Source organism: Schistocerca americana, chromosome 7 (assembly GCF_021461395.2).
Source record: "Schistocerca americana isolate TAMUIC-IGC-003095 chromosome 7, iqSchAmer2.1, whole genome shotgun sequence".
Lineage (NCBI taxonomy): Eukaryota > Metazoa > Arthropoda > Insecta > Orthoptera > Acrididae > Schistocerca > Schistocerca americana.
In genome coordinates, this window is record NC_060125.1 from 503,210,200 (window position 1) to 503,233,349 (window position 23,150).

The window sequence follows — 23,150 nt, forward strand, 5'->3', positions numbered from 1 at the left end:
CGTAAAGAAAGTGCTGAGTACTTGTTTGCAATCGCTTAAATATAACTGTTTATGTCGCGGTTCACGAGAGTGTGTCAGGGTGCCGATCCAGGTGGTCTTTGTGAGGGGACCTGTGAACTGTATGGAAGGAGTCAGGTACTGCCAACATTTGCAGATGGTAAGTATTTATTCTCTAGCGGTTAAAAATGTACGTAGGTTATCCTTCTTCAGAAGCTGTTAAATGTTAACACCTTTTACAAATGGAAATGTGTGGTCACAACTGCTAAAGAATAAATGCACTGGTGTGCAAAACATATGGACAAAAGTAACTTTCATATGATATGTCATTACCAAGTAACATAGCTCTTTGAAACTTTGACCATACCTAGAAAGAACTGCTGCAGTGTAGTCCAGAAGGTAACAAAAAAATACACAATAAGATGATCAAAAATGACACTTTAATTCAAAGACTATAATTACACTGAATTCAGCGCAATTTATGATGGTTCCCTGGACATTACAAAAGTTGGGACATGGTTCAGGGAGTGTGATCATAACAGATGGCGATGTCTTCCTGTTCAGACCACAAGATTGGTAAGGAGTTCTTGCGATACAACGTTCAAGTCATCCACCAGTGTGGTTGAGAACTGCTGGATGCTTGGTGCATGTGCACATGCTGCAGTACATCTCTCCCATGCATCCCACATGTTTTATCGGGTTTAAGTTGGCGGGACGGACATGCCAGTCTGTTCTACCCAGTTTAAGGTAATAAAAGTATTGACAATTATTGGTAGAAGCACATCTCAATAAGAGACTCATCATCCGTAGAGTTAAAGTATCCAAATGTCTCAAAACTTGTTTAAGGTCCTCTTATATTGCCCCATAGCAACAAGGACATGGAGAGATGATGGTCTGTTGTGAAGTACATACACTATGTGATCAAAAGTATCTGGACACCTGGCTGAAAATAAGTCACAGGTTCGTGGCACCCTGCACCGGTAATGTTGGAATTCAATATGTTGGCTCACACTTAGCCTTGATGACAGCTTCCACTCTCGCTGGCATATTTTCAATCAGATGCTGGAAGGTTTCTTGGGGAATGGCAGCCCATTCTTCACGGAGTGCTACACTGAGGAGAGGTATGGATGTTGGTCGGTGAGGCCTGGCATGAAGTCGGCGTTCCAAAACATCCCAAAGGTGTTCTGTAGGATTCAGGTCAGGACTCTGTGCAGGCCAGTCTATGACAGGGATGTTGTTGTCAAGTAACCACTCCGCAACAGGCCGTTTGTTGTCATGTAACCACTCCGCAACAGGCCGTGCATTATGAACAGGAGCTCGATCATGTTGAAAGATACGATCGCCATCCCCGAATTACTCTTTAACAGTGGGAAGCAAAAAGGTGCTTAAAACATCAATGTAGGCCTGTACTGTTAAAGTGCCATGCAAAACAACAAAGGGTGGAAGCCCCCTCAGTGAAAAACACACCACCACCATAACAGCACCACCTCCAAATTTTACTCTTGGGATTACACACACTGACAGATGACGTTCACCAAGCATTTGCCATACCCACACCCTGCCATCAGATCGCCTCATCGTGTACCATGATTCGTCACTCCACACAACGTTTTTCCACTGTTCAATCGTCCAATGTTTATGCTCCTTAAGCAAAGTGAGGCATTCTATGGCATTTACCGGTGTGATGTGTGGCTTATGAGCAACTACTTGACCATGAAATCCAAGTTTTCTCACCTCCTGCCTAACTGTCATAGTACTTGCAGTGTATCCTGATGCAGTTTGGAATTCCTGTGTGATGGTCTGGATAGATGTCTGCATATTACACATTACGACCCTCTTCAACTGTTGGTGGTCTCTGTCAGTCAACAGACGAGGTCAGGGTGTACACATTTGTGCTGTATGTGTCTCTTCACGTTTCCACTTCACTATCACATCAGAAACAGTGGACCTAGGGATGTTTAGGAGTGGAAATCTTGTGTTCAGACGTATGACACAAATGACACCCAATCACCTGATCATATTCGAAGTCTGTAAGTTCTGCACAGTGCCCTATTCTGCTCTCTCACTATGTCTAATGATTACTGAGGTCGCTGATATGGAGTGCCTGGCAGTAGGTGGCAGCGCAATGCAACTAATATGAAAAAAGTTTGCTTTGGGGGGGGGGGGGGGGGGGGGGGTGTTCAGATACTTTCGATCACATAGTGTATTAGAAGAAGATAAGGCAAAAATGATCAGAAAATTTTTAAACAGTGTTTTGATTGTGATGGATGCCTTGGGACAATTCCCGCATTTTTTTTTTTTTTTTTTTTTTCCAATTGACTCACAGCACATTAGGTATGGACAGCCAGCACATGCAAATTATACTGCTTACAATAATGAATGTGAAAGGAAAAGAGAACTTGAATTAAAAGGAAAGCAAAAAGAGAAACAAAACCAAAAATTATCTTGAAGAGGGGATTAAAAAGGTGAATAACATGGAATAATCAGTTAACTATTCGATAAAACTGCTCTGAAAGAGAGGATGAAAGGCCACCAACTATCTAACGAGGCACGAGAAGAACTTTTCTCTCAGGCTTCAGCTAAATGGAAAAAAATCACTCGAAAAAATGGTCTAAAGGCAACAAAATTAACCCAGAGTTCACTTGAGGGTGCATAAATAATTTATACAAGAAAGAGGGAGGTTGAAACCATTCATAAATATCTTGGGAAAAGAAAAATGTAATATAATTAGTGTAACAATATAATGAAAAGGATAGTTGCTACTCACCATATAGTGGAGATGCTGCATTGCAGAAAAGCACAACAAACAGACTGTCAGACAATTAGCTTTCGGTCAATGAGGCCTTTGTCCCATTAGGCAACACACACACACACACACACACACACACACACACACACACACACACACGCGTGCGACCACATTCTCTGGCAGCTGGAGCCAGACTTCTGTCTGATGTGTGTATGTTGTGTAATTTTTGACAAAGGCCTTGTTGGCAGATAGCTAATTGTGTGACAGCCTTTCTGCTGTGCCTTTTTGCGACTCAGTATCTCTGCTATATGGTGAGTAGCAACTATCCTTTTCATTATTGCTGTATTCCATCCTGGATTTTACATTGTTTAGTATGATTACTTCATCTTTTGCTAAGGTTCCTAGGAAACAGTACTTCAGAAATATTTTGTTGATCTTTCTCCAGTGCTGATGTGTGGAAAGTCATTACTTGTAAAAATGTGAAGTAAATAGTGTTTGTGAATTACATTTAACGAGATAGAATTACCTATACTAAATTACTAATGTACCTGCATATAATAATAAATTTGTGTGAAGAAAAGAATGGCCACACCCCATTCCAGATCATAATAGAGAAATTTATTACGCTCGTAATTGACCTCCTTGGTAGGGAATTATCAAAACTGAACGCAACTTATTTGTGCCACATCTATTTATTGAAATAATTTGTCGCCTTTTAATCACCTTTTTAAAATATTGTATCATCTTTTTCAAGCGTTTGTCACCTTTTTCATCTTCAAGTATCACCATGGCTCCTCACCCCATCTTAGTGTTTCCTAAATGCAAAATCTTCCACTATCATTATCATTATAGCCTTATTAAACTTAACTTTGCGTCTGACAGTTGATGAAAGCAACACGGTGCCATCTGTTGTGGCACACCAACATCTAACACAGAGCACATGCCAGGTAGATTGCAACCATGCAGGACTTGTACACTTTACTGCAAGGTATGATTGGCCCAGTCAGATACAAGGCAACACATGTTCTTAACTGTCAAGTGCAAACTAATCTTAATCACAGTATAGTAGCAATGAACATCTACATTGTGTTGGATAAACTTCCCTGTCTGTGCTAAATCATTTATACGGTGGTAATTACACTGAGAAAATTTGATGGCATAAAACGTCGACTTCACAGGTTTGTGTTCTATAATTCCGTTTATATAATTATTGGTCACTTTTGTTATTGATAGGATTATTCGATAGTAGACACACGCTTAGTTGGCTGGCGGCCCCAAAGTACTGATTACATGATGTCTGCTCTATTCAGATCACTTGATGTTGACTGTGATCTGTTTCAGATTGCTGCCAACATCTGTGATCTGACAGTTGTGATAGTACAGCCATGTTGTGAAGCAATGTTGATTTTACTATGTGTGTGTGTGTGTGTGTGTGTGTGTGTGTGTCTTTGATTAATGATAGTATTTTTACTAATATTTAAATGCAATATTCGTACAAGACACCATCACAAAAGTTTGGTAAAATATTTAAATGCCAGTTTCCTTGTACTCACTGTGTTGTATTATTGTATGACAACATCATTAATTAATTTAATGTTCCTGGTTATGAATAAGTACCACATTTGAAGATGACAGTCTCTGTAATGTTCATCCACAAATCCATGTTACTTCCATGTCAGAAGTTATATAATAGCAGCTGATTGATACTAATCATGCATGCCTGTGAGTTGTCAGTACTGCAAGACAGATAGTAAAACATTCCCCCTCTCACATCCTCAAATCCATCCCCACAGTGTCCATCTTATAAACTACTCTGCTCCTGAGGTAAGTAGCTAGCTTTACTTAGCTCAAGGCCAAATTCACCGTAGTCACTTAAAGTTAAGTACATCTTAAATTATTACTGCCTCTGATTATTTTTGTTTGTTACTGAGCAATACAACTACACTCAAAAAATAAAACACTTAACATTAGTTGGTGTTATTGGATTTGGCTGTCAGTTCCTAGGTGCATATTATCTATTATACACTCCTGGAAATTGAAATAAGAACACCGTGAATTCATTGTCCCAGGAAGGGGAAACTTTATTGACACATTCCTGGGGTCAGATACCTCACATGATCACACTGACAGAACCACAGGCACATAGACGCAGGCAACAGAGCATGCACAATGTCGGCACTAGTACAGTGTATATCCACCTTTCGCAGCAATGCAGGCTGCTATTCTCCCATGGAGACGATCGTAGAGATGCTGGATGTAGTCCTGTGGAACGGCTTGCCATGCCATTTCCACCTGGCGCCTCAGTTGGACCAGCGTTCGTGCTGGACGTGCAGACCGCGTGAGACGACACTTCATCCAGTCCCAAACATGCTCAATGGGGGATAGATCCGGAGATCTTGCTGGCCAGGGTAGTTGACTTACACCTTGTAGAGCACGTTGGGTGGCACGGGATACATGCGGACGTGCATTGTCCTGTTGGAACAGCAAGTTCCCTTGCCGGTCTAGGAATGGTAGAACGATGGGTTCGATGACGGTTTGGATGTACCGTGCACCATTCAGTGTCCCCTCGACGATCACCAGTGGTGTACGGCCAGTGTAGGAGATCGCTCCCCACACCATGATGCCGGGTGTTGGCCCTGTGTGCCTCGGTCGTATGCAGTCCTGATTGTGGCGCTCACCTGCACGGCGCCAAACACGCATACGACCATCATTGGCACCAAGGCAGAAGCGACTCTCATCGCTGAAGACGACACGTCTCCATTCGTCCCTCCATTCACGCCTGTCGCGACACCACTGGAGGCGGGCTGCACGATGTTGGGGCGTGAGCAGAAGACGGCCTAACGGTGTGCGGGACCGTAGCCCAGCTTCATGGAGACGGTTGCGAATGGTCCTCGCCGATACCCCAGGAGCAACAGTGTCCCTAATTTGCTGGGAAGTGGTGGTGCGGTCCCCTACGGCACTGCGTAGGATCCTACGGTCTTGGCGTGCATCCGTGCGTCGCTGCGGTCCGGTCCCAGGTCGACGGGCACGTGCACCTTCCGCCGACCACTGGCGACAACATCGATGTACTGTGGAGACCTCACGCCCCACGTGTTGAGCAATTCGGCGGTACGTCCACCCGGCCTCCCGCATGCCCACTATACGCCCTCGCTCAAAGTCCGTCAACTGCACATACGGTTCACGTCCACGATGTCGCGGCATGCTACCAGTGTTAAAGACTGCGATGGAGCTCCGTATGCCACGGCAAACTGGCTGACACTGACGGCGGCGGTGCACAAATGCTGCGCTGCTAGCGCCATTCGACGGCCAACACCGCGGTTCCTGGTGTGTCCGCTGTGCCGTGTGTGTGATCATTGCTTGTACAGCCCTCTCGCAGTGTCTGGAGCAAGTATGGTGGGTCTGACACACCGGTGTCAATGTGTTCTTTTTTCCATTTCCAGGAGTGTATATATAAAGCAGGGTGTTAGTGTTCATGTCTGGGCTCTCCTCTCAAATCCCTTCATCGATGTCAATCAGATTTGGCATAGAAGCAGCAGGTCTCGGGTACCAACACTGTGGGCATCTTGTGGGAGTAATAGCATCCTGCTTTATTGACCTGTATTGCAGGGGCTACACATTCCGATAAACATGGCTGGGAACAGATTGAGATTAGTAGAGGAGGAGATGGACAGAGTGAGGAGAGGAAGGGGAAATGCACGAGGCAGCGGGAGGTGAAGAGGGGTGGTGGGCCAGTGAAAAAGGGAGAAGGAGAGGTGGGGATGGAAAGATGGGAGAAGGATATGGTCAAAGGGAGGGGGAGAAGGAAGGCGCAGTCAAAGTGAGGGGGCAAAGCAAATGAACAAAGAGAGAAGTAGGCGTAGATAGGTAGAGGTGGGAGGTTGAGGAAGAGGTGGACACAGGGGGGAGGGGGGAAGTAGGAGGTGTGTTCAGTATATGTGTTGAACACATACATGGGCAAAGCTGCAGGAAAAAGGCTAGTTATATGAAATACAGCTGAGAATCATGGGACACATGAGTACCTGATTTTGGCCACATTTTGATGACCACTGGTATAAAACGTAAAAATATATATATGTTTGACATTTTGCAAATGTAGTGATTCATACCTTAATGCTTCAGAATAATCATATAACATTGTTTCACATTTTTTTAAATTATTTCATCCCATGTCATTCAATGACATGCAAAGACTTTCACAATATTTCTTGTATTTTATTAATGGTTCATTACATCATAGCATCTGTCTTATTTCAGATCCTAACCACAGTGTAGGTTCCGTCAGTACAGAGAAGAACAATGCAGAAGATGTATCTGCGGAGACTACAACGCATGTGGAATCTGAGGAGGAGGAAGAGTCTGAAATGGAAAGCCGGGATCGTTTTAAGTCTGAGAGAACCAATATTGTTCCCCTGAAGAGCTCAAAGACATTTGGAAATATCCCAGACACTTTAGGTAAATTTGCACTTATCACTTTCGTTTTTAAATTACTTTTTGCTGCTGTTCCATTTTTTATGTATTCATTTTCAGGAGAAAACTTAAAATAAATTATCCATTTTCACTGTACTACTCACGGTCTGGTTAATTAGTGTATGACAGGGAAAAGAGACGAGACAAATGTACAAAGTTCCCACCCATATATGTACTCAATTTATTTTATGTGGTGCAAATCTTTTTAGTTGCAAGGGGCTGACCAAAGGGTTAGTAATAATAAGGGACTCATGTTGAAATTAAATATTGGAAGGAAATTTAAGCAGTACAGCCTTGAATGAAATTATTATTGGACAAAGCAGTTCCAGATCGAAGTCTGGGCAACTACAGTTACGTCCTTTGTTGTTTTTCTAAACCACTTATATAAATTCCTCAGTTTGTCTTAATTTTTTTTTTTTTACTAATTTTTGATAAACTGTGTTTTTACTTTCTCAATTAAAAATCAGATATACTGTAAGCAGATTTCATTACTAGTAACTCCTCTGTGGCATATTGACAATGGAAGCGATAAAAGTGGCTATTGGATTGCAGTGCTAGGACAGTGTAGCCACATGGGGTATTTAAATCTTGTTTCTGTGCGTGTCAGCTGCCCAGTGCCTTATCAACTATATGCTAAGTGGTCACCATTATTCTTTCCATTAAATTTTGTATTATCATTAACAATAGCTTATCTATGAGATACTATGTTATTGCTGTAGATATCATTGTGCTGCTGCCCCATTTACTAACATCATCTGTGTAAAATGGTAGCAGTTGTCTGATACAATGTTCCAAGTGTTGTTCACGTTAGTGTCACATTAGCTATTGCATAGTATATTCACCTTCTGCACAGGAAGCTCATGAACACACAGGATGCTTATTTCCTGCTGCACCCCTTCAGTTTTATAATTGTTATCAAAATTAATCCATGTTTTATACTGTTGATAATCAACAGTCTGCCGTTTTTCTGCCTTGCAGTACTTATCTATCTCATCCAAGTATTGCACAAGAGTCATAAGAAAATGAGGTACTCAGTAATAGACCTTAGTAGAATATGCCTTGAAGCTACAATAGAAGTAGCCGGTGTGATAATGCATGAACAGAAAACTGTAATTGTCTCAATCTATCGAATCCCAGGCTCTGATGAGATAGTATTTATAGAAAGAATTAATACTTTAATATTGTTGTTGCCAAAATATAAACAACATAGAATTGTAATTGTAGGTGATATTAACATGGATATAAGGGCAAAGAGAAAAATTGTAATTAACATGATTAACACTCTGAAGTCATTAAACTATTACTGTCTCAATGAAAAACCCACTAGACTGAATGCGTGCCTTGATAACATAATTAGCAATGTACAAAGAGACTCCATACAATGTGATGTAATAGAATTAGGAATATCAGATCATGAAGGGCTATGGCTTCAAATAGAAAAGTCAGCCTTCAGTTCTACAGAGAGAAAAGTGACATATAGAATTCTAGGTGAATGCAATGTAAACAAAATGATAAACCAGTTAAAAGAAATGGATTGGACTCATGTAATGGATAACAAGAAAACGATTAATAAATGTTTTTCCATTTTCCTGACAGAGATCAAGCATATAGTAGAAATGACACGCCCCTTGGTAACAAAAAGGTACCTGAGTAATGTTACACATAAGCAACAAAATACTAACAAGTGGTACACCCCACAGCTTAACAAACTCAGAATACTACTGATGATTATGAAAGACAAATCTCATAACAGTGATAGGGACAAAGAAAATTACACTAAAATGAGAAACCTTTACAGATTAGAAATAAAAAATGCTAAGTGCTGTGCAAATTATGAATATATTTTAAATTCTAAAAATAAATGTAAAGCTGCCTGGACTGTCATTAAAAGAGAAATTAATAATACCAATAAAGAAAGGAGTATCCGTATTGACTGCAATATTCTCAATGAATATTTTGTAAACAGCGTCACCGCCCCACCCATCAATTCTGCCTCTGATGCAGAAGCATTGCTCACTTGTGCAAAACAGACAAGAAATGAGAAGTTCACTTGGACCCGAATACCATTAAATGATATTCATAAGTCAATAAACAAATTAAGTAATTCCAAAACAGAAGATTATTATGGACTCAGTAATCTCATCATTGAATGTGTAGCAAAAGAAATTGAAATGCCACTTCTCTCACTCTCAAACAGGGTACGTGATGAAGGAATAGTCCCTGACGGTCTTAAGCTCACAGTTACATTGCCTGTGTATAAAAAAGGTGAAAGAAACCTCCCAAATAACTACAGACCCATTTCAATAGTACCAATCATATCCAAGCTAGTAGAAAATTGTGTGCATAAGCAGATATACAGGTATTTTGAAACCAACAAAATTTTAAATGAACAACAGTTTGGCTTCAGGTCACACCTATCAACTGTAAAAGCAGTAGAAGCTGTGGTAAGCAATGTTTATGAAGGGTACGAAAAAAGGGTATCAATGTCTGGAACAGTTATTGACCTAAGTAAAGCTTTAGACTCGGGTGTTACATGACATATTCATCAAAAAGTTAAAATACTATGGCATTTAAGATGACACACTCCGACTATTCAGATCTTATCCAAGCAATAGCTTACAACTTGTATATGCAAATAAACAGAGGTCAGAAATACTCCGTATAGAAAGAGGAATACCCCAAGGCTCTGTTCTTGGACCTTTTCTGTTCATTGTCTATGTTAATGACTTCTCGAATTACATACCGTGTAAGAACATACTATATGCTGATGATATGCCCATTAATAAGTACAGGAGAGAACTTACAGAGTGTACTGGACAAAAATAGAGAAATGATGCAAATGGCTAATTACTGGTGTCAGGCTAACCAGCTGTGCATAAATCAAACAAAAACAGAAGGAATAATATTTAATCTCAAAGTAACTAAAAATGAAAAGAAAACAGTGAAATTACTTGGACTAATCATAGACCAAAAGCTCTCATGGGAAGGACACACCAATTATCTATGTAGTAAACTAGCACGAGTACTTTTCTTATTGTATAAATTAAGAAACAGTGTGAGTAAGCAATTGCTACTCCACTCATACTATGCTTTTTTTTCATTCCCAACTGCAATATGGAATATTGCTTTGGGGTAACTCCCCAGGGGCTGAATGTATTTTCAAATGGCAGAAGAAAGCAATCAGGTGCATGGAGGGGTTAGCACCCAGAGAGTCCTGCAGAAATTATTTTAAATCTCTTGGCGTAATGACAGTGCCAAGCATGTACATATATAACTGTCTAATATATGCCAGAGAAAATCTGAAAAAATTGAACATGAGATGTGATGTGCATGCACACAGTACAAGAAACAGTCACCTGCTTGACTTGCCTTCCACAAGACTTGCTGTAGTCCATAATAACTATAAGTACTCAAGCATAAAATTTTTCAATAAGTTACCATGCCCAGCTCGTACAGTACCAATAAATAAATATAAGAATACATTGCTAACCTGGCTAAAAAACAACGAATTTTATACAACTGAAGAATTCATAGAAACTAATCATCAAAATATATGTTTTACCTAAGAAACTAATCATCAAAATATATGTTTTACCTAAGCTATGAAGAAAATGTTTTGATGTTATATATGTTAAATCTTCAAATTTAACACATATATTTCGGACAACACAACAACACATATAAGTCACTGAGTAAGTGGACCTGTGAACAAGTCGGCATTCGGGCTTCCCGTACGGACGGAAGTGTCCCCGATGATAAAGGGTCGAGATGACAGGAGACGTAGGGGTCGAATCTGCTGGGGCCCCATGCACCAATCCGCCCGTTGCGGCAAGTCCAGTTGATATGACAGGAGACATGGGCGATGTGTCGGCGTCCGTTGGAGGAGGAGGCGAGTAGATGTACTCTGGCAGAGGATGGTCCTCCGGTTCCTGCATGGGCACGTCTCCTGGTGGCGTCCATTCTGGTGCTGGCATCGCGATGACGGTGAGAGGGCTGCGGTGTGAGTATTGAGAGATGCCAAGATCCTGAGCATCAGGTAGAGCCAAAGGTGGTGTGGCGGCATTCGGAACAGGCGCTGCTGGCACCCGAGGCCGAAGCTGGTCCGAATGACGCACTGCAACACCCGTGTCCGTCTGGATTTCATACAGGCGTCTGCCACGGTGCCATAAGATGCGGCCCGGGCTCCATTTTGGCCGCCTGCCATATCCCCGTACCCAGACGAGGTCGTCGGCGGTGAACCGGCCAAGTGAAGGCACCCGCGGCCGTGAGGTGGGAGGCTGCAGATGATGAAGTAGCGTGCGGGGCTGTCAGCCATGTAAGAGCTCAGCCGGGCTGTGATCGCCCATGGGGGTGAAACGGTAAGATGCCAGGAACTGTAGAAGCACATCATCAGCAGCAGAAGAAGTCAGAAGTTTCCGCATCTGAGCCTTAAATGTGCGGACCAGTCGTTCAGCCTCACCATTGGATTGTGGATGGAACGGCGGGGCCGTGACATGCGTAACGCCGTGACGAGCACAAAAATCCGCAAAGTCGGAAGAAGCAAATTGCGGACCATTATCAGTAACAAGAGTAGAGGGGAGGCCTTCCAAAGAAAAACTGCGGGCGAGAGCACTGGTGGTTGCTGCGGTGGTAGGTGACGTGCAACGGACAATGAAAGGAAAGTTAGAGTAGGCGTCAATTACGAGGAGCCAATAAGTACCTAAAAAGGGTCCCGCAAAGTCAGCATGAATGCGCTCCCAGGGCCTCTCAGGTGAAGGCCACGGTGACAAAGATGACTTCGGGGCCGTGGCCTGTGACGCACAAGGGCCGCAGGCAGCGACCATGTGTGCGATTTCAGAGTCGATGCCAGGCCAGTACACATAACAGCGCGCCAGAGATTTTGTGCGAGACACACCCCAGTGCCCCTGGTGAAGGAGGCGCAAGACCGAAGCACGCAAAGACGCAGGTACCACAACACGCGGCGAAGCATTGTCAGTGGAGAGGAGGATAACACCATCCCTAGCCGTGAGGCGGTAGCGCAAAGTGTAGTAGTTCCGCAACGGATCAGAAGTCTTAGCGGACGGGCGATCTGGCCAACCCTTCTGAATACAGCGTAAAACCCGGGAGAGGGTAGGGTCAGAACCCGTAGCAGCCGCCAGCCTGTCCCCAGTGATGAGGAACCCGTCCACAACCCGCTGCTCGGCAACATCCAGGTGGAAACACTAAAGTTCGTCCCTATCGAATGCCTGATCCGGACCCATGGGAAGGCGAGACAAAGCATCAGCATTCGCATGTTGAGCCGTTGGCCGGAAATGAATCTCGTAATTGAAACGGGACAAGTAAAGAGCCCAATGCTGGAGGCGGTGTGCAGCCTTGTCGGGAAGTGACGTTGATGGATGAAACAAGGAAACAAGTGGTTTGTGATCCGTAACAAGATCAAATTTTGAGCCTTAGAGAAAAACACCAAACTTATGAAGAGCAAAAATGATGGCCAAAGCTTCTTTCTCAATTTGAGAATACTTTTGTTGGGCATCCGTGAGCGTTTTGGAGGCGTAAGCGATGGGTTGTTCCGAACCGTCAGAAAAACGGTGCGCATGGACTGCACCGACCCCGTATTGAGAGGCCGCTGTGGCAAGAACAAGATGTTGGCCAGGTCGATAAGTAGCCAGGCACGGGTCCTGTTTCAGCATAGTCTTTAATTTCCGGAAAGCCCCGTCACATGACGCGGACCAGTGAAAAGGCACGTTTTTATGCAACAGGCGATACAACGGCTGAGCCACCGACGCCGCAGATGGTAAAAACTTGTGATAGTATGCTATTTTCCCCAAGAAGGCCTGCAGTTCCTTAACAGATGTAGGGCCAGGAAGGGCACCGTTCGCAGCAACAGTGTGTTGAAGCGGACGAATACCATCCCGAGAGAATTGAAACCCCAAGTACGTGATAGATGCCTGAACAAATTGTGATTTCTGAATATTACACTTAAGACCGGCAGTCTGTAAGACATTAAAAAGTGTGCGGAGATTTTGAAGATGTTCTTCAGTGGTGGAGCCAGTGACAACTATGTCGTCCATGTAATTGATACACCCCGGGACAGGGAGCAATAATTGTTCCAAGAATCGCTGAAAAAGAGCAGGGGCGCTAGCAACCCCGAATGGCAAGCGTTGGTATTGATAGAGGCCGAAAGGCGTGTTAAGGACCAGAAACTGCCGGGAAGCAGCGTCGAGAGGAAGTTGATGATAAGCTTCCGACAGGTCAATTTTAGAAAAATACTGTCCTCCAGCGAGTTTAGTGAACAGTTCTTCAGGACGGGGCATAGGGTAAGTGTCGATGAGGCATTGAGCATTTACAGTGGCTTTGAAATCGCCACAGAGACGAATATCACCATTGGGCTTAGCAACTACAACGACAGGAGAGGACCACTCACTGGAAGTGACAGGAAGCAAGACCCCTGAAGCAGTGAGACGATCCAACTCCCGTTTTACCCGATAACGAAGGGCCACAGGAATGGGCTGAGCCCGAAAAAACTTAGGCCAAGCAGTAGGTTTGAGCGTGATATGAGCTTCAAAGTCGTTTGCATGGCCTAACCCAGGAGAAAAAAGGGACGAAAACGTCGTCGACAAGGAATCCAGTTGAGCATAAGGAATAGCGTCAGAGACAATATTGACAGAGTCATCTATGGAGAACCCAAAAACGCGAAAGGCATCGAAACCAAAAAGATTTTCTGCGTTGCTCTGGTCGACCACAATTATGGGAACAGTGCGAACGACGGATTTGTAAGATACCTCAGCATTAAACTGTCCCAAGAGAGAAATCTTCTGTTTATTGTACGTCCGTAATTGCCGAGTGACAGGGGGCAGGAGTGGAGAACCCAGCTGAAGATACGTCTGAGAATTAATTATAGTGGCAGCAGAACCGGTATCCACTTGCGTGCGAACATCTCGACCAAGGATTTGGACAGTGAGGAATAACTTCCCTGAAAGGGAAGAAGTGCAATTGACAGACAACACAGAATCAGAATCAGCGTCATGTTCATGAACATCGTGTATGCGGTCGGATTTACAAACGGAAGACACATGACCTTTCTTTTTGCAATTGTGACACATAGCCCAACGTTGGGGACAATCCTCACGTCAATGTTTCGTAAAACACCGCGGACATGAAGGAAGTTGCCGGGGATTTTGCTGCAGTTTCTTAGTGGGTTGTTTACGGCTAGGCCGAGGCTGCGCGTGGGAGCGTACTGCGGCCACGTCGGCCGGCGGGGACGCGCCGCACGCGTCGTCAACAGCGCACAGAGGTTGTATTTCCCCGACGTCACCCCACGCTTCTATTTGCACCCCAGCGGCGCGAGAAATTTCAAAAGACTGCGCAATGGAGAGAACTTCATCTAGAGTCGGATTCGCCAACTGAAGGGCACGTTGCCGAACTTCTTTGTCGGGCGCCAACCGGATAATAGCATCCCGTACCATGGAATCGGCATAGGATTCTTTGTGAATGTCAGTAACAAATTGACACTTTCGACTGAGGCCGTGAAGTTCAGCAGCCCAAGCGCGATAGGACTGATTTGTTTGTTTTTGACAACGATAAAAGGGAACACGAGAAGCTACCACATGCGTTTGCTTTTGAAAATAGACAGACAGAAGGGAGCACGTTTCAGCAAAGGACAAAGACGCAGGATCCTTCAAAAGAGCTAATTGCGACGACAACCGATACATTTGAGGTGAAATCCAGGAAAGGAACAGAGACTTACATGGTTGTTCGCCCGTGACATGAAATGCCAAGAAGCGCTGTCGAAGACGTTTTTCATAATCAGACCAGTCTTCCGCTGTCTCGTCGTAAGGTGGAAAAGGAGGTACAGCCAACGACGAGAAACGCCCCGCATTTGATGCCGCGACGAAATCGCGAATCGCCGCTGTTAGAAGCGTTTGCTGTTCAAGGAGATTTTGCAAGAGCTGCTCGACAGTAGCCATGGAACTGTGTGAGTCAACGGTGAAAAGGAAAAATCCAATACCTCATCACCAATTGTTAAATCTTCAAATTTAACACATATGTTTTGGTCAACACAACAACACATATAAGTCACTGAGTAAGTGGACCTGTGAACAAGTCGGCATTCGTTTAAACACTGAGTCTCAGTCTAGCGGCCGCTGCTCGGCTGGCCGCTTAGGTGGCGCAGCTGCTGCATGGCTGGCAGACAGCGCCACACGTAGAGGACGTGCGTAATTGCGCGGCGGCACTTTGAATAATCGGCGAGTCACAACAATATAAGCTAGTTATTCACTGCGATTCTTTTCTTCTGTGCGTATTTAATTACTGTACAAAACATTGTTTTTCATAATGCTGAAGAAAAGTTCTTTAGTTCCTTTTCTCCCCTTTCTGTAACTGTTTGAATATCGTACTGAAACTAAAACCCTCTGTAAACTTTGACGAAGCCAATTGTATGAAACATACTGAAAGGCTAATAAAAATATTCTATTCTATTCTAATGTAATAAGATTGATGAACACTATGTGTTTGCTGGGATTCTCAGCTTTACGAGAGATTCACCTATACTAATATTTGTTAGTTAAACCATTCTGCTCCTCCCATCTTGCCTTTAGCCACCAACTGAATAAACTACGATATAACATCAATTATCCATATCAGTTAACTGAATCATTGGTTATCCAAAACTATTGTAAAGGTAGGAGACGAGGTACTGGCAGAAGTAAAGCTGTGAGTACCGGGCGTGAGTCGTGCTTCGGTAGCTCAGTTGGTAGACACTTGCCCACGAAAGGCAAAGGTCCCGAGTTCGAGTCTCGGTCGGGCACACAGTTTTAATCTGTCAGGAAGTTTCATATCAGCGCACACTCCGCTGCAGAGTGAAAATCTCATTCTCAAAACTATTGTAGTTGGTAAATTCAAACTTTCATCTGCTTATACTGTGGCACTGCAGCAGTTTACTCTTCATACCAATCAATGTATGTAACAAACCTCATTCCATTAGAAGCAAGTCAGCTTTTGCTTCTGACAGATCATGCTGTTGTACTATTCGCTTTGGCAACCAAATACAAACACATCATTCTCAGTGTTTCTGGTAAACTTGGAATAATAGGCTAGTTGAAGAATGGTGGAAAGGATCAAACTTAGCTGAAGAATATTTAACTGCAAATGCAATAATATCTAATATAAAAAGGAACATTGATTTCATTGCAAAATTTGTGAGCGTATTTGGCTTTGAAGATGGAAGCATGCTCTGAAAAATTATAAAATGGCAGGAAACGAACTGCAGTTTATCAATAGTTCATTCAAGTATTTAGCCAAGACCAACAGTTATTTGCTCCTTGATTTATTACAGAGCACTTGAAAGGAATAAGAAACTACATGGTTATACTAGTTTTAAAATGACTTCTGGCTGTCAAATGTTCTTTAAAACTTAGGTGTGGAATTAGGTAATGGGACACCCAGGATGGAAAAGGTTTTCTGGGATTCAAGGAGTTGAACATCTGAAAGAGCCCCTTTAATAATGTGATTATAAAGTGAACAAAAAATTGTTTAAAAAGTAACAATGCAAAACTGATTTGTACTGGGAGAGAATGCTATCAATTTCCTTAGTTTCTATGAATGAAATATCAGGACCTGGTTGCAGGACAAACAAATTAGATAACTAGTGTGGTACCTAGAAATGTTACCAGAATGCAGAGATTATCTTTCCTAAGAAGTCTAAGAATCTGTGGTGCCATAAATTAAAAAAAAAAATACTGTCTTCTGCTTGAAGCAGAAGTTTTTATGGATAGAGTGAACCAGTTTTGCAGAATGGTATGATACTGTATTTTTCTCTGTGGTCAAAAAGCATCAGCTTACAACTGGGAATTCTGGAACTGTTTTTTGTCGGTTGATCATGCTCAAATCATCACTGAAACATTCCATTGGGAAGAGAGAAAAAATGTTTGAGTTTTTTTAACCTCCATTCATTACCTCAGTCCCTCAACTGGTGGACCAGGGGTATGTGGAAAGTTTAAAATGTTATTACAGAAAGGCATTGCTACATATGGTTCTGATCAGGGAAGATTTTGGGAAAAAGCAAATGAACATCAAAATCAACTTGAGGGGTATTGTGTACATGACAGTAGAAGTTGGGCTGTTATCAATAACTTTACACTAGCTCTTTCCATCAGATGAGGCTATCACTCCGTCTGAAGACCCACCAAACAGCCAATTTGTATCATAACTGGCTGATCTGATTAAAATCTCTTTAGGATTTGAAGAATATGACCAACAAAATGTGAATGTGCTGTTGACTATGCTGACTACTAAGAACTGATGGATGATGAAATCATTGTCAATAACATCAAGGGCCAAAATCCTTGTAACATCAAGGAAAAACCTTACGACAGTTGAATTAAATTTTACCATATTCTGTAGGATTACATGGAGTATAACAAGCGTACATGTAATACAGAACACATTGTACTGACTACTGCACAGTGAAACAACTCGTAAACAGTAACACTTCTTTATTGACACCAAAATTACAAGCACTAGTGAACATTGATCCAAATAGAGTAAAAGAAACAATGTCCAGTACTAGAGCCTAGGTAATTGTAGCGCAGAGTACAAGAACATGATCATTATGGTGCAGCTAGCGAAGTGAAGCTTGGAGCTCGGGCCACAGTCTAAGCAAGCTGCCGTAGTTCAGATGGGCACCAGTTGGTGTGCTGTGAGCTTTGGCAAGCGCATCTTTATCGCAGACTAACTACAAGAGAAGCAGGTGCTGGGTCTAATGGTCAATTCTAAAACAAACACCAAGGGCTAGCAGATGAGCTTTGAAGACATAGCATGGTGAGGCAGTAGGTAGAAATGGTGCAGTACTGTTTGATCAGCCATATGTCGACTGCACATACTCAGAGTGATGGCTGGACGAGTGGCAGTAGCCACTGCTGGAGGACTCCTGCCAAAGATGGAAATGCCTAGTAATGGAGTAACATGTGGGAGTTACAGCACACATTGCAAACAAAAAAGATTCAGTACTATTTTTATCCCAAGGAGCAACCATTTCGATTAGCATTATTTTGCTCAACATTTTTATTTATTCTTGACCGTGACTGTGTAGAGTTCTTGGACATCTATGTACTGCAGTCTGGATTAATGCTTGGAAATAAATATGGAGAGTTTCCTCAAAGACGTAGCCTATACATGCTTCAGAAACGTTATGTTTAATTCAACAATGTAGGAAAAGACAGATAGGTACTTACTGTAAATAAGATATGTCATGTTGCAGACAGGCACAATTAAAAGACACTTCACAAAGCTTTCGGCTACAGCTTTCATCAGTAAAAGAGAGACACACACTATCCACACACACACAACCGCCAGCTCCAGCATCTCGGGCTGTAATGTTTACGTTATCGTAATATAGGCATGTGACATTACAGTTCTCTATAGATCTGACATAAGAGTGCAGATGTCAATATGACAGTTCAGTGTATCACAAGAGAATTAATACATTTTTAAACATTCACTTGTTTCTTCAATTGCTTACAGTGTTTACAACTGTAGCTCCTCAATGGCTGATTTGCTACTCCGACGTAGGGCGATGATCCTTGCAGAGTGGATGAATGCCCCCTGCGGGTACTTCCTGTTTTGAAAGTTAATATGATCATTGTCCCACCTTGAAGACATGCATCATCCCTCAGGATGACTTTCCACATGCAAAATACATAGCAAAATCATACAGAAGTTGTGCTCTCCTATTATTAAATCATTATATCGTTTTATTTTTTTGTGAGCATCATTTGTGGGAAAGGTAAACATAGTGTTACATATCACTCTACTGGTGTGATATTTAGTATCACATCATGCTTTCTAACACCATTGTTTACAAAGAACAGTCAGTCAGTGGGGTATGTTTTGTATCTTGTTCTTATAGTATTAAATTCATCATGCTTTTCATTTACATTCTTTACTGGTTCTAAAAGTGTTCATATTTAGCTCACTGATGAATCTGACTTCTTTAATTGTTTATTTCGATTCTGATGATAGAAATACCTTATCATCACAGACAGTTGACCTTCTATTTTAACTACATGTTATTTTGTAATCACATGTACTAATGTTGGTAATAATCTTATCGGTGTTTTGTGCTCATTAAAAATTGCAGAGTGCCGTGGTCTGTGAGCACTAGTCATTTGACCAACCCAAATATACCGAAATTTCTTGAATGCTCAGATGAATGCAAGTGCCTTGAGTTCTGTGACAGAGTAGTTTTTCCCTGAGCGCAAGACCCCTCTGCTGCCAAGAGAAATTGTCTTCTAAGAAGAAGAGTCTTCCACATCATCTGTTTGAAAGAGAACTGCACCTAAACCAGACAAAGAACTGTCTGTCATGAGACAAAATTCTTTTGTTTGATCAGGATGTGACAGAAGGATTACATTGATTAGAGCATTCTTTATCTTGTTAAATTCTTCTTGTGCCTCCTGGTCTCAGTCCGATACACTGTTTTTCCCTGTCAAGGTGCAAAGATGAGGGATGACAAGTACACTCATGTTCACAAACTGCTTATAGAGGTTGCAGAGATGTAAATATGCTCTCAATTGCTAAGCAGCAGCATTGCACACTCCGCTATCAATGCGATTTTCTCAGGGTCCTGTCGTATTCCATCAGCTGATACAATGTACCCTAAGAACTTTATTACTTTCTGTCCAAATTGAGACTCCTCTAAATTCACAGTAAGACCCGCATTTTCGAAAACCTTCAGTAGTCTATGAACACTTTATTCTGTTGTTCGCATAACTTTAGTGTGATGAGAATATCATCAACATAATGTGATACCTGTGCCCATAAGTCATCCAGCAAAATGCTGTTTAGCCCTCTAATAAATGTGGCTGAAGATACATTCAGCCCAAATGGAAGGTGCCAGAACTGGTAGCAATTACCGTAACAGTAAAAGGCTGTGTACTGTCTACAAGAATGATCTGAAATGATCAGCTAGAAGCTGGCATGGAAATCAATCAATGACAAAACTTCCACACCTTGGAAGCACTGTAACAATTCATCCAGGCTCTCCATCCTGTCCATCTCTGATGCGATGACAGTGATTATCTGTCTGGAATCCAAGACAAGGTGAACCATTTTATTTAGTTCATGCTCAACCTGCTCCTTATGTGCGTAGGGAATCGGATATGGGCACACAAAGAACTTCTGATGTTCCTGTACCCTAAACTTGTAGACAAATCCTTTAATTGCACCTTGTGCCTCAGAGAAAATCTGCTCGTGTCCCCGCAAGAACTGAAACAATTCCATACCCGCACCAGCAACATTCCAACTCAAATTAACCAATGAGGATGGCATTTCTTTTGTGTTCCTTATTCGGGCAACTCGACCCATTAATGCAGCGAACTATGACCTCTTGAGCCAGTCAAGCCTTGGATTGAACGCAAAAACTCAGGCAGCTGACTTCAGATTCATGATGCAATATGCATTCATTAATTATGAGTGTAAGTCAATTATTATCCGGAATTTAGTTATATTTTTGTTTATTTTGGTAGTACTCTTGTTTTACATTGATGACACGTGCTCTGTTTATTTTTTGTTGTATCTTTGCAATTTTCAAGCTGCTAGGTTAGTTTCATTATCGCTGCTGTGCTGTTAATCATGACTTCTCCGCTGTCTATTTGCACCAAAGAAGAGCAATGTCCATATTTTGTGATCGGAAGGCGTATCTGGCCGAAATTCATCGGAGACTTTCGATACAGTACGGAAACGGTGTTTTGCCACAGCAGAGTGTCTACGAATGGATTGAAAAATTCCAAAATGGCCGCTAGATGAAGGAGTCAGACGACCACGTACCGCCACAAATGAAGAAACCATTGAGTGAAATTATTCTCTTAGACACACGATTAGCTATTGACGAAGTGGCACATTGTCTGCAAATTAGTCACAGTTCTGCCTACAAAATCATCCACAACAAGCTTGGGTTTCATAAAGTTTGTGCAAGATGGGGTCCCAAAACAGTTCACACAGTTGCATAAACGAACGCACTTGGACATCTGCAAAAACATTTGGATCGCTATGGTAATGAAGGGGACAACTTCTTAGACAGGATCATTACTGGTGACGAAACATGGATCCATAATTACAAGCCGGAGAGTAAACGGCAGAGCATGAAATGGAAACACCCAAATTCGCCATGCAAGAAAAAGTTCAAGACCCAACCGTACGCAGGAAAACTGATGCTTATGGTTTTTTGGGATGCACAAAGTCCAGTACTGGAACATTATGGGGAAAGAGCACAACAGCAAACAGTGTACATTACAGTGAGATGCTTTCTGCCAGGCTAAAGCCTGCAATTCAAAGCAAACACTGAGGATTGCTGTCAAAAGGTGTTGTGTTGTTGCACGACAATGCCTATCCGCATACTGCTGCCCACACTGCTGAAACACTCCAGAAACTCAAATTTGAAGTACTGGATCATCCTCCATATAGTCCCGATCTTGCCTATTCTGACTATCACTTGTTTGGTACACTCAAACAGGCGTTAAGGGGCCGTCGATTTGCCTGGGATGAAGCAGTGAAAGAAGCAGTGCATTCTTCGCTCGTATCTCAACCGAGAACCTTCATTTATGAGGGCATCAGGAAGCTTGTACAACAATGGACCAAGCACGTTGAAACACAAGGAGATTATGTCGAAAAATGATGTTCTCGTAAGTTTCCTATTTGATTACAATAAAATTTTTTAACTACTTTGTGGATAATAATTGACTTACCCTTGTACAATATCCAAAAATTTACCATCAACCTGGACCATCATAGTTCCTCCACCCATGTCAATCTCTGCATGGAAGGTATACGTAAAGTCTGTTCCCAATACAACAGAGACATTTAATAGGTGGGCAGTATAAAAATTAAACTCAAACTCTTTCCCCTGACAGGTAAAAGTTAGTCGAGTCTGCCTGTGTATTTCAATGCTCTTCCTGTGTATCACTCCCCTTACTTTTGTTTCGCTCTGCCAAAAAATAGGCCAAGCATTGTCTTCCTCACATACCTGAAATGCCACCTTGCTTATAATTGAGACGGGGGCTACCAGTGTCAATAATGCACTCAAGTCGCACTTCCCCAGTTGCATTTGCAACTACTGGGCTGATTGCCATAACCTTCGCACAGGAGACTTTCTGCAAAAGTTCCTCCCTAATGCCACCCTTTTGTACAATGCATGTTCATGTGGCCTTGCCATAGTCTGCTCCAGAGCCTCATCCTTTGCTTTTGCTGACAGTCATTGCTGATTGTGACCGCTGGTTGTGTTTGGGGTTTGCTGGCTTGATCTGAACTCCTGTAGGAGGCCCTGTGACACCGTTGTTAGCATGTCTTTCACGACGAGATTGATTGCAGGTCTCATGGCTAGTATGTTCATTTTGGTGCCTGCGATTTTCGTGGCTGCCATTATTTTCTTTGTTCTCATAATGCTGTCTTTTACCATAATTTTGTTGGTTAACATGATTTCGTTGATTAGTGTAATAATACCTATGTTCCGTGTTGTTATTATGCCAGTTCTGATAAGGCTGATGTGTTTCATTCTCATATTGGTCATGGCCCCCCCCCATGCGGTCCCATCTCATGTTTCTGCCACGGCTGCGACTGTGGTTGCGACACATCTGTCTATGCAAATATGATCCTCTATACTGTGCGCCATCGCCTATATCATACTGCAGTTTATGTAGCATGGTTCTAAATCCCTCTATTTCATCTTTAGATCTTCGTGCAATAATGATATGGCTCAAGGTCATTGGTAACTTCATTATGAAAATGCGAATTAGTTCTGCGTGTCCATAAGTACAAGAACTGATTTTCGTGTAGTATATCTTCGAATAACTGAGCCAGGCTTTAAAAGCCTGATTGATGAAAGTTACCTCACATCGGTAAGCCAATAGAAAAAACTGTTGGAACTCCTTGACGGAATTTCAATCGCATGGCACCACCCTCATGC

The 23,150-nt window shown here is 42.4% G+C and overlaps 1 protein-coding gene across 3 annotated transcripts in view; it reads left to right on the top strand.

The window, feature by feature from the left end:
- The window catches only part of LOC124622029 (RNA-binding protein 33-like), a 246,829-nt gene that overhangs the window by 61,903 nt on the left and 161,776 nt on the right, over positions 1-23,150 (top strand). For all 3 annotated transcript variants that reach the window (XM_047147585.1, XM_047147586.1, XM_047147587.1), the window contains exon 5: positions 7,001-7,198. In XM_047147585.1, the coding sequence (XP_047003541.1) occupies positions 7,001-7,198 (198 nt within the window). The remainder of the gene's footprint in view (positions 1-7,000; positions 7,199-23,150) is intronic.